Source organism: Pelophylax lessonae (assembly GCF_965119305.1).
Source record: "Pelophylax lessonae genome assembly, chromosome: 2".
NCBI lineage: Eukaryota > Metazoa > Chordata > Amphibia > Anura > Ranidae > Pelophylax > Pelophylax lessonae.
The window spans coordinates 554,797,333-554,813,627 of NC_138769.1; the positions used below are offsets into that span (position 1 = coordinate 554,797,333).

Consider the following 16,295-nt stretch of genomic DNA (forward strand, 5'->3'; position numbering starts at 1 on the left):
GTGGGGGGGACAAACACTTTATTTGGGTACAGTGTCACACAAGCGTCAGTTAAAGCAGCGCAGTGCCGTATCGCAAAAAAGAAAAAAACCTTATCAGGAGGGGGGTATATCTTCTGGAGCTGAAGTGCATATTGTATGATGACAGGTGAATCCTCTTTGAAAATGATCAGTGAATAGGGCAAATTCACTTTGATAGTTGATACGCTGTAAAGTACAGATGAATAAATGTCCAGCAAACATTCACTGTGTGAATCACACAGTAAATCCTTCATAAATCTGTCCAATGTTTGAATATTAAATATTGTAGGTAACAAAGCCTCTTTTTTGATCCGGGTGTCATCATTCATCCGGACTTATTTATGGCTGCAAAGGGCAGGATAATTACAATGCAAATAAAGATTACGTTGTTGATCAAGTAATGCATGTATTATTTGGATTTTTAACTGATACATAGACCACTTCCCCCAGTAAATATATCCAATGAACATCACAAATTTTACAGCTTCTTTTGCTAGCTCCAATCTCACGATAAATCCCCGGCACACTGTAATTTCACAATACCACCTGCCTTCGTTGAGTAAAAAGGTTATTGCAGCTTTGTCCTACCTCTACAAATGAAATCTTTTTCTTTATGACATGATGCTGTAAACATCAATCACACCGGTATTCATCTCCAAACACATTACCCATGCTATTCAGACAACTCCGATTTATATTTTCTGAACTTAAGGACAAGAAGAGGACCAAAGCCAGGAGGATGTAAGAGCTGGCATTCATTCACCGAGAGCTTTTATCCATAGGATACAAGGCATAGAAGAAAATGTGATGTTAGAGCTTCAATAAAGCCAAGTATAATGAATGAACAAAGGACAACAACAATATCAGGCTTGTTCAGCAGCTTTGCTCATCTTTTTTTTACGTTCTTACTGAAAAAGTACATACTGTACTGTACGTGGGAACCCTACACAGCCATAGACACATTTCTTCTGCTTCTGATGTACAAAATGTCAAAATAAAAGTTATAGGTTTCTGTTATGTAATCCATATTTAGATTTTGTCTATTGCATATGGGAATACTTTAGTAGGTGAAAAGATTCTTAATATAAAGCAAGATGGACACTTCCTATATGCTGTCAGAAGTAATGGAGGATTCTCGCCCACATTCAGCTTTATATCCTCAAGCAGCAAGAAGCACCCCTCTTTCTGGTCTCTTCCTTCATTTTTGGCTTTTTAGAGCTCTCCTGTTAGTAGCTAACATTTTTCCTCCCACTGTTTTTTTTTTTATTATCATACATGTCTTCAGTGTCCTGGGTACCCTGTCCTTTGTGCTGACAGAATATGGAGACTGTCATTGCGGACCTCTTCTTATGATAATGCTAGCTGCATATAGTTAAGACATAGACCTTTCTCTAAGCCATAATTTGCATAATAAGAGTTTTGGGACTTCCAGGGCACTTTGGAAGAATATTTGTGCAGGTACATGAGCTATGAATTTCTGCTAATGCTTTAATAACTGCCTCAATTTCTAAAGCTGGTAGGCATGCCAAAAATTAAATCAACTTTTCTAAACAAAAACACCCAGAACATTTTCTGTGTTTCTTCATGCTTTAAAGTGGTTGTAAAACTCCAAAATGAAAAATGAACAAAACATATCCCTCTATAGTGTGCATTTTAGTTGAGTTAAAGCACTTATAGTGTTATCTCTGTCTCCTCTCTGCATGAATCACTTCTGACAGTATATGCAGGTATCAGACAATTCTGGGAGATGTCCTTGACCACCACCCCCAGCACACAGTAGGTGATTGACAGCCTCAGCTGTGCATGTTTCCCTATGAGACTGTATAGAGGGGGGTGTTTCTATCCCCTCCACTCAGGTTTCAGATTACACTCAGCTCCCTGCTGCTCTATGCTGTGCTGATCCTCGCCCTCTGCCTTCAGAAATGCTGTGGAAAAACCCTGTACTTTCAAGAGCTATAGAGTAGAAAGGCCTGCATATAAACAGGTACATTGTATATAGGAGAGTTTGTTTCATCCCTGTGTATCACCTGAGGCCAGTCACTTCACTGCGTAGAAGAATGGGTTTACAAACACTTTGAGGCTCTGTTACATAGTTAGTCAGGTTGAAAAAAGACACAAGTCCATCTGGTTCAACCAAAAAAAAAAACAGTATTGAAAACCCTGTCTTAGTGGGCGGCGCGTCACGAAGAGGCTGGAACTTTCCACGCCTCTCGGATCCGCCCTCAGTGCTCTGTTTTCACGGGATTGGGCATTGCATTTTTTGCGCCTTTCCCGGTCAGAGCTGGGGGCGGACCCTTTGCCGGACTGCGCTGACGTCACACGCCAGCACGGCGTGTCGACTCTCGCAGTTGGGGGCTATTTAGTCCAGACCGAAGCTCGGGTCGGTCTGGATGTACAGGTCACGGTTGCTCCAGCTGATGTCTTGATAGACATATTCTTATGGTTTTGGGTAGTGTTTCAGGTTAGTACTTCAAACAATGATTATATGGCCATGATATTGGCTTGGGTCTTTATTCCTTCTATGTGGTTTATTTTAATAATAAACCTCTTCACTTCCCCTTTTTTGTTTCCTGCTTTTTTCAGGCTTATTTTGTGCCCTATTGATTACTAGGGGGACGCCTGCTCAAAGCGTTTTCTACACACCACTCAGTCATTTGTGATTTGTAATACATACCGAGGTATGTTACCCTGTTTACTTTCTGGTCCCCATTAACATCACTTATGTATGTTATTATGCACATTATTTTCTATGTGCCTTCACAAAAAGATTTTTATATATACTTTTGTGTATCCATCCCTATTTCTATTGGTATTTTCTGGATAAGTGTCAGTGTGATTTTATCCTGCACTTTCACTTACATATACCCTATTTCCTTGTTTGTTTACAGTGAACATAGTCTTGCCCATTTGATACATATATCTACCACGTTTGACTGCTTTCCTGCATCCAAACGTCTATATATACGTTCTATTATGACCTCCTGAACTACAATAACCAACTTTCTGTCTAAGGGGTAAGATTTTGGATACCGTCATTTCCATTATTACTTATATCCCATTTCTTATGATATATTCTTCCTGCTGAGTTTTATTTATACATTATTATGTGTTTTTACTAGATTGTGATTTGATATCCTAAATATCCCCCCACCTCCGCCACCTTCCCTTTTCTTGGGTGGTAGTGGCACGCGTTTACGGACTCTGGCCCTTGTGCCCGCCCTGTGACCACAGGCATCAATACCTACACATTGAAAAAGTAGTGTTCTCTCACACTTCGCTATCAATATTGCTATATTGGTAAGAAAATATAGTCAATTTATCTCTGTGTTTCATGTGAAATATGCATTTCGATATCTGTGTATGCTCTTTTTTTAAAAAGATATATATATTTTTTTTTTTTAACGGTTTTTGTATGAATCTTAATTTCTTTTTTCTGTACCCTTATAGAATTGTTACAGTCTTCACATAACTCCTGAAGAAGCGCTCACCGAGCGAAACATGTAGAGTGTGTCTTTGACTGAAATAGATTACTGAATACCGAGCCTCCTAATACCGCCATCGTTGGATTTGGTTCTAACCACTTATTAAATCTATTGGGAACAGCCCCAAGGCGGTCTGTCATTTCTGTTTTGTACCAGTTCTTTCGACGTTATATTTCCCCCAATAAGGTGGTCACAGAGGTTACGGTTAGATTTACGAATATATCAGTATATATATGTTTTTTAAGATTCTGTCTTGATTTAATTATTTTTTTATGTTTTTTGTCTTGCACTTATGGTGGTATACATATGTGTATGGTTTTTAATATTTTCTAAATAAAACATTATATTTTTTATGACTTAATTGTCTGGTTATAGTGCCAATAAAGTCCATTCAGATTTACCCTCCCTTTAAGTATTGAAAACCCAACCATACAATCCCATATAGACAATCCTATAACTGCAGTTGATCCAGGGGAAGGCAAAAAAACCCCAGCAAAGCATGATCCAATTTGCTACAGCAGGGGAAAAGATTCCTTCCTGATCCCCCCGAGAGGCAATCGGATATTCCCTGGATCAACTTTACCTAAAAAAATTTTAGTACCCATTTATATTACGTACACCTAGGAAAGAATCCAGGACTTTTTTTTAAAGCAATCTAGTGAGCTAGCCAGAACCACCTCTGGAGGGAGTCTATTCCACATTTTCACAGCTCTTATGGTGAAGAAACCTTTCCATATTTGGAGACAAAATCTGTTTTCCTTTAGACGTAAAGAGTGCTCCCTTGTCCTCTGTGTTGACCTTAAAGTGAACAACTCAACACCAAGTTCACTATTTGGACCCCTTATGTATTTATACATGTTGATCATATCCCCCCTTAATCGCCTCTTCTCAAGAGAGAATAAATTCAGTTCCTCTAATCTTTTCTCATAGCTGAGGTCCTCCATGCCTCTTATCAGTTTGGCTGCCCTTCTCTGCACTTTCTCCAGTTCCCCGATATCCTTTTTAAGAACTGGTGCCCAAAACTGAACTGCATATTCCAGATGAGGTCTTACTAATCATTTGTACAGGGGGAAAATGATATCTCTCTCTCTCTCTCTGGAGTCCATGCCTCTGTTAATACAAGAAAGGACTTTGCTTGCTTTGGAAACTGTAGCTTGGCACTGCATGCTATTATTAAGCCTATGATCTACCAGAACACCCAGATCCTTCTCCGCTATGGATTCCCCCAGTTGTACTCCCCCTAGTATGTATGATACATGCATATTCTTAGCCCCCAAGTGCATCACTTTACATTTATCAACATTAAACCTCATTTGCCACATAGTTGCCCAATGAAACAGAGCATTGAGGTCAGATTGTAAGTTGGAGACATCCTGTAAGGAAGTCATTCCACTGCAAAGCTTGGTGTCATCTGCAAAGACTGAAATGGTACTTTTAATCCCAGACCCAATATCATTTATAAAGATATTAAAAGGTAAGAGTCCCAACACTGAACCTTGGGGTACACCACTGATAACCTTAGACCATTGAGAGTAAGAATCATTAACCACTACTCTCTGAATTCTATCTTTTAGCCAATTTTCTATTCAATTACAAACGGATCTTTCCAAGCCAGTAGACTTTACCTTACACATTAGCCGTGTGGGGAACTGTGTCAAACGCTTTTGCAAAATCCAAGTATACTACAGCCACAGCCACCCCTCTGTCCAAGGTTTTACTTACCTCCTCAAAAAGAAATCAGGTTTGTTTGACAACTTCTGTCTTTCATGAATCCATGCTGTCTGTTTAAAATATTTTTTTCCAGCAAGAACTCATCCATGTGGTCTTTTAATAAAGTCTCTAATATCTTCCCTACTATAGAAGTTAAACTAACAGGTCTATGATTACTTGGCAAATACTTTGATCCCTTTTTTAAATATAGGCACCACATTGGCCCTACGCCAATCATACTGGCATTAAAAGTAGGAGTTTGGGGCACATTTTTAACTCTCCTTAAACCTTCAGTAAAGCAGTCTGCAACTGATAACATGGAGAGCACACAGTGCTGTTCACATTATAACAACATAAAGAGTTTGCATTGCGTGGCTGCATTTAAAAAATAAAGCTTCGTGTGAAATTTGGAAAGAGTTGAAGCATCTTCCTATTCAAGGTTAAGGTAACACAACATAAACACGCTGGCACGCATTTGCAGAACATTTTCAATAAGATTGCGGCGGGTTGCGTCTTGTTCACAACAGCCCACAAGAAAAAGGCATGTCAAATGTATATAGGGAGTTTGAGGAGCAGTTTTAATGTGCCTTTATTGCATGTTAAATGCATGTTAAAAGGCAACAAACTACTCACATGAACACTATTGGCAAGTTTGTGAAAGCGGAGTTCCGGCCTGGAAAAAAAAATTTAGATAAAAATACCGCCGGGACAGTCAGGGCTAGTGCATTTCAGTAACGATAGCCTCTGAACTGTTCCCGGTTTCACTTACATTTTAGAAGAAATACTTACCTTGAAAATGTCTTGTCCAGTGATGCCATCTCAGGTGTGGGCAGCTGAAGCCGGAGCGTCCTCTTTGGTGACGTCGGAGTCCCAGAATGCCCTGCACCGGCCCTGCTCGTCACTTCCAGGGCAAGCGCGTCATCTCTGCACAGCTTCTGGGCATGCCTATAAGCTGTTTAGCAGGGAATGATGCGCCTGCACCGGAAGTGACGAGCAGGGCCGTTGCAGGCGCATTGACTCCTGGGAGCAGGGGAGGACTGGCAAGGGGGGCAGGGTGGCAATTGCCCCCCGGGTCACTCTGAAAAATGGTAAAAACTAGTAAAAAGGCCGCACTCAGGGCTGGATTATTGTAGGGGCCAGACACTCTATACAGCTGTCAGTCCAAAACCAGGTGGGCATGGATGGTGAGCTGATTCCATGGTTCAATAGGCCACTTGACTGAACTTGCCCCCCAGGCCTAAGACTGCCAGCCCTCCCCTGCCTGGGAGCGATGACATTCGGCTCCCAGGAGTCAATGCAAGCAGGGAAACACGACGCAGGCCGCGGCCACAGAGGGAGGAAGAGTAAGGAAGGTAAGTATATTTTCTTCAAAAACAAGGTAAGTAAACCAAAAAAAAAAAATTGTGATTATCCAATTCTTTTTCAGGTTACTTAGTATTTTGAGCAAGTGTAGACAAGGCCCAAGATCATTGGGAATCTTTGGGAAAAATGGTTTGCCTTTATAGTCAGTTTGAGTTGCTTCTGATGTGCTTATAGTTTTGTTGGCATTTAAATGATCTTGTATGGTACAAAAAACAATTCAGACATACCAGAACAGGAAATGGCGAAGTTATCCAAATACAATGGCAACACATCTATCCATGCAAACACTGCTCCATTGGTCCAAGTAAAAATTCAGAAATTGCATTTCAAATCATTTAGAAATGTTTTTGACAAACTCAGTTTGAAAGCATAAAAAAAGCACACAAGACCAAAGAAAGCCACTGCAGTGGCAGCTATCTATAGCATTACTACAGAACATGCAGCATTTAAAAGGCGCCTGGTTATATTTTGCATGGTCTTGCTTATACACCTGAATGTAAATTTTTCTTACATCTGTTAAAGGGTGACTGTACATTGCAAGGATTATAACAACATTTGTTGCAGATTCCTATCTTTTGTTATTCTGAAGAAATCCCTGTTTTTTTCCTCTGTGCTGAGTGGATCTAATGGGAGTGGTTTCATAATTAACCAGCTGTGCAGCTGCAGAGCACTAATGAGGAGATCTGCTGGGCCTCCATCCTTTTAGACGTATTCCTATTGGGAGTATTTCACCAAAAATGCAATTTTTGTTGCAGGGGATGCCAGAAATTTGACTTGTATTAGTGCAGACTTCTGGTGAAATCGGTGAGCCAATCACACAAGCAGGAAATTATGTTTCTGGGGGGCGTTCTGTACACAATCTGTGTACAGAACAGCTCCAGGTAGCCATATTGCATTGTATTTTCAGAAAATTACAGTGGCTGCAGATTGAAAACAAAAGGTCATTTTTAATAACATTCAATTACAATATGACATGAGTCGCAATTGTATACGCTATATTATTTTTTCTTTATTTGCTATTTTTTTCTCCACGGAAGTGGAGTTACCCTTTAATGTTTAAAAATGTTGCAGACCTTTCAAGGACTGCAGATTCTTCACACATTCTAGACTCATGGCTTAGATCAGCAAATCACCCGAGTTACCTAACTAGAGGCAGTACACATTTGTATGTGAATATATGTAAAAACCATTTTTACTGCAGGCAAATCAATCATTGTCATTAAAAACACATGCACCGGGAATATACAGTCAGGTCCATAAATATTGGGACATTGACCCAATTCTAATCTTTTTGGCTCTAGACACCACCACAATGGATTTGAAATGAAACAAACAAGATGTGCTTTAACTGCAGACTTTCAGCTTTAATTTGAGGGTATTTACATCCAAATCAGGTGAACAGTGTAGGAATTACAACAGTTTGTATATGTGCCTCCCACTTTTTAAGGGACCAAAAGTAATGGGACAGATTAACAATCATAAATCAAACTTTCACTTTTTAATACTTGGTTGCAAATCCTTCGCAGTCAATTACAGCCTGAAGTCTGGAACGCATAGACATCACCAGACGCTGGGTTTCATCCCTGGTGATGCTCTGCCAGGCCTCTACTGCAGCTCTCTTCAGTTCCTGCTTCTTCTTGGGGCATTTTCCCTACAGTTTTGTCTTCAGCAAGTGAAATGCATGCTCAATCGGATTCAGGTCAGGTGATTGACTTGGCCATTGCATAACATTCCACTTCTTTCCCTTAAAACACTCTTTGGTTGCTTTCGCAGTATGCTTCGGGTCATTGTCCATCTGCACTGTGAAGCTCCGTCCAATGAGTTCTGAAGCATTTGGCTGAATATGAGCAGATATTGCCCGAAACACTTCAGAATTCATTCTGCTGCTTTTGTCAGCAGTCACATCATCAATAAATACAAGAGAACCAGTTCCATTGGCAGCCATACATGCCCACGCCATGACACTACCACCACCATGCTTCACTGATGAGGTGGTATGCTTTGGATCATGAGCATTTTCATTTCCTTCTCCATACTCTTCTCTTCCCATCACTCTGGTACAAGTTGATCTTGGTCTCATCTGTCCATAGGATGTTCCAGAACTGTGAAGGCTTTTTTAGATGTTGTTTGGCAAACTCTAATCTGGCCTGTTTTTGAGGCTCACCAATGGTTTACATCTTGTGGTGAACCCTCTGTATTCACTCTGGTGAAGTCTTCTCTTGATTGTTAACTTTGACACACATACACCTACCTCCTGGAGAGTGTTCTTGATCTGGCCAACTGTTGTGAAGGGTGTTTTCTTCACCAGGGAAAGAATTATTTGGTCATCCACCACAGTTGTTTTCAATGGTCTTCCAGATTTTTTGGTGTTGCTGAGCTCACCGGTGCGTTCTTTCTTTTTAAGGATGTTCCAAACAGTTGATTTGTCTACACCTAATGTTATTGCTATCTCTCTGATGGGTTTGTTTTATTTTTTTCAGCCTAATGATGGCTTGCTTCACTGATAGTGACAGCTCTTATATTGAGTTGACAGCAACAGATTCCAAAAGCAAATAGCACACTTGAAATGAACTCTGGACCTTTTACCTGCTCCTTGTAAATGGGATACTGAGGGAATAACACACACCTGGCCATGGAACAGCCGAGCAGCCAATTGTCCCATTACTTTTGGTCCCTTAAAAAGTGGGAAGCACATATACAAACTGTTGTAATTCCTACACCTTTCACCTGATTTGGATGTAAATACCCTCAAATTAAAGCTGAAAGTCTGCAGTTAAAGCACACCTTGTTTGTTTCATTTCAAATCCATTGTGGTGGTGTATAGAGCCAAAAAGATAAGAATTGTGTTGATGTCCCGATATTTATGGACCTGACTGTACATCTGAATGTTTGGTGAATGTTACACTCATTTCTTTATAAATAAATTGACAACCATCTGATGGAAAAAAAAAAAAAAACACGACTAAGATAAGAGAACAGCATGCATTAACAAGTGTGTGCAGGCAAGAGGTAAAGTAGTTGTAAATCTCAGACATTAAAAATAATCAAAGAATATCCCTATAGTGTGTAGTTGTCTCAATCCAGAGCAATACATTTCATTTCTGTCTGATGCTTTATTCCTCTGCCACCAGCATGAATCACTTCTGACCAGTTTTCCTGACACCAAAAGAAAAAAGGGGACAGGGGAGGGAGCTCCAGCACACAGCCTGTGATTGACAGCCTTGACTCTGTTCCTGTGTGCTGTGTGAAGGGGGTGTGTCCCTTCCCTCCAATCAGCTCTCAGACCTCTTCTCACTGAACTCTGCAGAGTGTAATTTCAGTTCTTCACCCCTTTTTTTTCTAAAAGCTCAGACAAGCTGTATATGTAGAGATAGCAGATAAACAGGTACAAATTATGTAGGAGGATTTGTTTCATCTCTGTGTATCATCTGAGGCCAGTCCCCTTTTGGGTATATGTCAGATTTACAATCACATTAATGCATGTATAGGACGAACTTGTCTATTTAACATACCATCATCCAAAAACTGATCAGTAGCAATACAAAACGGTTTTGTCTAGAATGATTTTCTTTGAGATGTTAGTCACATAGGGATAAAAATGAAGGCCATAAATGAAATCTACCTCAAGACTAACATTTAGGTGGAGACACTGATGCTTACCCAACACACATTCCCAGCAGACTCTTCTCTAGACCTGTAGATACAGACAAGACATTTTATTAGTATATAAAAAGAGTATAGTTCCTGCATACTATGCAGAATACCAACATATGCTAGGTATTATTTAATGTGGATTCTCTGAACATTATCTCTATGCTGCCACTTCATAAAAAGCAAATGTGCTTTTATCTGCATGATCAAGCGTTGGCAAATTGACCATGATAACTACAGATGTGTTGCAGCTATGCTGTTTAAAGTCTGGATCTACTGACTTTACGCATGACGATGAATAAACTATAATGCTGACATACCAGTGATCATACGCAATTGGTAACATGCTCACATGGATCTTACTCGACATATGTATTTTTCAATCTAACTTTGTAACTCTTCATAGACTACTCCCTGCATTGTGCAATAATATTAATAGAAATGCATCAAAATGCTGAATATCATTTAAACATACATTGCTCTGGGCACAGACTTAGGGCTCTTTTGCCGTTGTGTTGGCACTCTGAAGACTGATCTACAGTGGATTGCTTTTCACAGGTAGTTTGACAGGTTTGGAGGAGACATTATGTCACCGCCTGTTTTAACCCCTAAAAGCCCACATCACGAAGCCTCATTCACTTCAATGAGTCATATTTGACAGGCAATAATGCCTGCCGAATGTGACAGCAGGAATAACGTTTGCAGCACCACAAAGTATGTGTATACATACCTGCCTTTGTGGTTTAGTAGGAGCGGTTGGGAATACAGCTTCACCCCTCAATCCCAACCGTTAGTGTACACAAGCCCTGCAGGAAAAAAATGTGTGTTTATTATTTTTTCCCTTAGGAGCCTGCACAGCATTACACCCATGATAAGTGGATCACGGGTATAATGTCTGGATCCTGCAAACAAGCCCTGAAGCTCCCAGCATGTATCTCTGACATGAGCAGACGGTTCACAAAATACAGGGCTTGTGATTGAACTACGAGGCTGTTCATCAGTTCCTCGCAGTCTATTAAGAACTACAAACCATCAGCTGCAATGGCTGATGATACTTGTAGTTCTCTCATTCACAGAACACTCACTGTGAATAAATGAGGTGGCCGCGTGGTCAGAGCCCCACACTATTTTAAAAAATGTGAAAGCAGGTGTGGGACAGCAGGATCCCCCGCATGCTGTCACGGGGAGGGGGGGTCTGGATCATGTTACACCCGAATTATGGGTGTAATGTGTAACATGCTCTGAAAGGTGAACCTATCCTCTAACTCAAAAAAGTACCTTCTATTTCTCTCAGCCCCTTCCATTTTTTTTTGTTTTGTTTTTGCTGTGATCCAACTTCCTGTTAGAGGGTGACTACGTTTGTTCTCCATGGTCCCACTGTATGTAGCAATGTAACTACCCTCTCTGGACTACAGTATGGACTTCTAGTGTGCATACGATTGCAACTAATGTTTCAAAGAAATGGAAACGAGGAGGGAAAGGGAGAGGTTTGGAAGCTTTTAGCGGATATTACAAGGAGGTACAAAAAAAACCCCAAACACAGTAAGAAAGGATTTAATGAAATATAGATTACAGGCAGTGCCGGGACAAAATCATCCGGCGCCCAGTGCAAAGATGCCAAATGATGCCCCCTTCCCCTATTTATGATGTTCAATTTTAGAGGTTCCTACACTCAGTAAACCCTCCCACCCACCCCTTGTCCCGGCCCTGATTACAGAACCATTAGGTAGTGGATGTGTATGGATTACTTTTTGGGAATAAGGAAATGGTTTAGGGTAATTTATCTACCATTTTGCAAGAACCAAAGGACCCTCATCCTCATCAATATCTGCATCAAATGGATGATAGTTGATGTTTGTATATTCAGTTAGTGTACAATTCCTTTAACTAGCAGTCAGTAATCCACTCTCTAATTTCATACCCACCTTTCCCTACCTCGTCTTTTCAGTACCCCCACTACCACCTTCTTACCTGATACAGAGAAAAATTACCAAAAATTCAAGTCCCCTCTCTCCTACTCAGGTTGACACAGGTTCATGTAATAAAATAGAAACTCTAATTAAATAAATGATAGAGCTCCAAACCTAACGTCTCTTATTGTAACAGTTTTCATTAACGCTGAATTGTGAAAAGTGAAGGCACATTACGAGTTACGTCCAAGGAACTGCATGACTTCTCCTGAACTTATCTCTAATATTTACATCTGGAAGAAGACTGTCGCAGTATTTACAGGAGCCTGATGCTAATGCTTCAGGTCTTCAACATTATGGTCAATGCAGCTGCTATGCCTGTGCCTCACCACTTCTGCACAAATCACTGAAGCCTTTGTAGTCTGTGAACTCATTAAAAAAAAAAAAATACAAAAGCTCCTCTGAATGGGAAGCAGAGTGGAAGGACGGGCATAGAAGCTCTGTGTGCCTCTCTCTTCTCTCTAACTGCCCTGGGTATGCACTGGCACAGCCATAAACTTTTCCAATCCAAAATATTGAGATAAGTTCAGGAGTCATTGGACTTGGACATAGGGTGTCTGCACTTTTTACAAAGTGGCCAAAATCCTGGAATTTATTTTTTAATGTACTGAGTGGCATCTTGTATATTACCTTGTCAAATTGGTACAATGCTTTATCCCGTGCCTCGTGTTTAATGTATTTATTCTAGATCATATAAATAAAAGACTTTATATAAAAAAATAAATAAATACAATTTTTTGTTTTCCATGCATCTTTAGGTGGTCTCCATTGACCACTATTGGAACACGTTTTCTTGAAAGTGCACATGCAGGACTTTGATGCCCTTTCATGAAAACACACGTTTAATAGAATTCAAGGCGAGTGCACCTAAAAATGGGGCAAACTCCGGCTGTGTCCGCTTGCTTAGCAGAGAATCTGTCCTCTTATCCCGCTGAGCAGGCGGATGACAGGTCAGTATCTGATTATGCAGAGCAGACACAGCCTGCTCTCCTCTATGGGCAGTCACGTGGAGCGTGTCCACAGTTTCTGGCCCAAGATGAGCTATTTAAAGAATGTCCTTGCTTACTGTCAGTGCTGACTGGTCTTCAGCTTTTCCTGTGTACTAAGTGTATCCTGTATCTGATCTGTCTATGACCCAGCTTGTTACTGACCTGATCCTGGATTCTGCTTGTACCTCTGCCCACCTGTTCCTGACTTTGGCTTCGTTCCTGACCACCCTTCTGCCTACGCTTCTGTACCTTGTTGCCTGCTACTAACCTTGGCTACCTCTATGACCTTGCTCTTACTTCCGACTTTGCTTCATACTACTTCTGAGTGTCTGCTTCAGCTGTCCTTCATAATCGCTCCAGTCTTTGCAGTGTGTCCCTACTTGAAGCCTGCTGAGAGCTTCAACAAGCCATGCTTCCAGAACCTGCAGTACATGCGGAGTGCTCCTTTTGCCTCAGCTGGTCCAGCGTGCATCATATATGCTCCTGGCCTGATGTTCTGTCTGACTTCTCAAGCCTGCATCTCCTGCTATCAAGTTCTGCCATCAACACCTGCCAGGACTTGTGTTCCTCCTGTCCCTCGGCACCATCTGTTCCACCTTCAGTGGGGCCTGGCCTGGAGATACAAGAGAAGCCAACCTCGTCAATTCAGTCTCCTACCAGATACAGTATATGACACGACTGCTATTTGATCCAATCTGCTGGACGGAAGGGGAACGGATCTCCATCCCTCTGTTTTTAGTGGATCAGATGTAGGTGGCTATAAATGGACACACATCCGTTTATACCTGCCACTCCACAGAGGAGAATGTAGGTTACAATTAGGAAAACTGACAGGTGAACCTGATCGAAGCAGTAATGTGAAAGGGACCTAAAAACGTACCTAAAAAATGTGTTGTGCCAAAAAAAACAGGGCCCACACGCATGAACGTGGCTAACATACGAGGTGGTATCAAAAAGTTTTGAGACTAGTTTTGTAACACGCCAACAGATGGCAGCACGAGCCCCGACCTTCATAAGTCAAGGTGTTTTGAGTGACACGTGTTTTTCTACGATCATCAGGCACAAGTTGCCAAATGGTTAAGTCATTTCGGGGGTTGAGTTCGTTGAAGGTCTTCCTTATGTCTCGTTGTCTTCCAGTGATGTTCTTCTGCTTCTTGACACTCAAAACACCTCAAACGACTCATTGCCGTAAACTTACCAAATCATATCACATGGAACTTGAACGGTTCAGCCTGGTCTCTAATTTTAAGATCAACCTTGGCAAATCCGAGATTCTCCCCGTCTGTGTGCCCCCACCCCTATCTGCTTCCCTGCGGGCTGCCTTCCCTTTTAGGTGGACTGACTCTTCCCTGACGTACCTGGGCATACAACTTACTGACCGCTTTGACACACTGTACAAGACTAACTACCCCCGCCTCTTGGCTGACATTAAACAAGACCTCCTACATTGGACTAAAATGGCCTTTACCTGGTTAGGCCGTGTGAATATTATTAAGATGAACGCCCTCCCCAGGGTGCTGTTCTATCTACAGATGTTGCCTATACCTCTGCCTCGCGGCTTCTTCCGCCTTTTGGACGGCCTGATTACGGGTTTCGTCTGGAATGGTAGACGCCCCCGCATTGCCCTGGCCACCCTAAAACGCCCTAAACTTCTGGGAGGCCTTGGCCTTCCGGATGTGAGACTTTATTACCGCGCTATTGATCTTCAACACATCCTCAACTGGCGCTTCCACACTCGATCCAAGCTATGGGTCCCTCTTGAAAAGTTCATGGCGGGTAGGAACCTTGCCTACGCCCCGTGGCTTTCTCGGGAATACCGGGGGCTGTCAGACAATGTCTCCCCCCTCACGGTCCATGCGCTGAAAGTGTGGGACCGAGTGAATAAGCTCCTGGACCTGGCGCCCCCTGTGTCCCCGCTGGCCCCCTTGGGGGGCTACCTCTGGTTCCCTCCGGGGGAACAGATGGCCTTTTTTGACCCATGGGTGGATGATGGCAACGCCAGTTGCGGGAAACTGATGGAAGATGGTAAACTTCTGTCCTATGACTCTCTGAAAGCGCGTCACGGCGGGTCCCCTATGAATTTTTGGAGGTACAGGCAACTACACCATTTCTTCGCTGTTCATGGCCCGAGGATTCGCCCTCCGGCATCTCTTACACCCTTCGAGCGTTTGTTCATTCGGGAAGACCCTATCCCCCACATGGTTTCCGAGTTGTACCAACTGTTGGGAGCTGCATCCTCTGATTCCGCACCTATATGTGTTAGGCTTTGGGAGCGGGACCTGGGAATGCGGTTTACGGCTACTCAACTTTCTGGCCTCTACCAACTGACCCACTCGAGTTCGGCGGACTCAAAGATGCAAGAAACAAATTATAAGCTCCTGAGGCGCTGGTACCGTGTACCGGCGGACTTAGCACGCATCTACCCCTCGGCCTCCTCCGCATGTTGGCGAAACTGTGGCGGTACCGGTACCCTGCTGCACTTGTGGTGGGAGTGCCCGGTGATCGCCCCTTTTTGGCGCGACGTCCGGGACCAGATCAAGTCTGTCCTGGATCTGGATGTGCCATTCAGCCCCCTCCATTTTCTCCTGCACGTGCCCTGCATGCCGCTCAGCCGCTATAGACGTAGCTTGCTGCCTCATCTCCTCAATGCCGCGAGGAGACTGATCCTGATTTATTGGAAGCGGCGGCAGGTCCCGGGCAGGGCAGAGTGGCAGCGGATGGTGGATACTATACGAGATGCGGAGGACTGTCGTGGGACGCGGGAGCGCAATGACCTGCGGTGGCAGCCGTGGACCGACCACTCTGGTGGTCTGTCCGCGATGCCCTTGAGCTTAGACCACGCCCTGCTGGTGTTGGCCGACCCTTCCCTAGCTGCCCTTCCCAGACCCGGCCCTTAAAACCCCCCCCATTAGTGGTCCCTGGCCCTCAAGTGGACTGGAGGATCCCGCAGTAGCGTGGCGTTGGCAGTGCTCCGGATTCCGGCAGGTATGCTCTTCTCTCTCCCTTCCTCCCTCTTCTTCCAGGGATGTCCTCCCTTTCCCCTCTGCCTACCCTTCCCTCTGGTCTCCTTTCCGGTGTCCCTGTTTCTAGACTTCTCTCTTGTTTCTCCATCT

General features: G+C 42.8%; 1 protein-coding gene across 1 annotated transcript in view; it reads right to left on the bottom strand.

Annotated features, from left to right (window-relative positions):
• The window catches only part of FKBP11 (FKBP prolyl isomerase 11), a 106,146-nt gene that overhangs the window by 36,697 nt on the left and 53,154 nt on the right, over positions 1-16,295 (bottom strand). Inside the window, exon 4 of the mRNA XM_082245106.1 lies at positions 10,233-10,266. Coding sequence (XP_082101232.1) covers positions 10,233-10,266 — 34 coding nt within the window. The remainder of the gene's footprint in view (positions 1-10,232; positions 10,267-16,295) is intronic.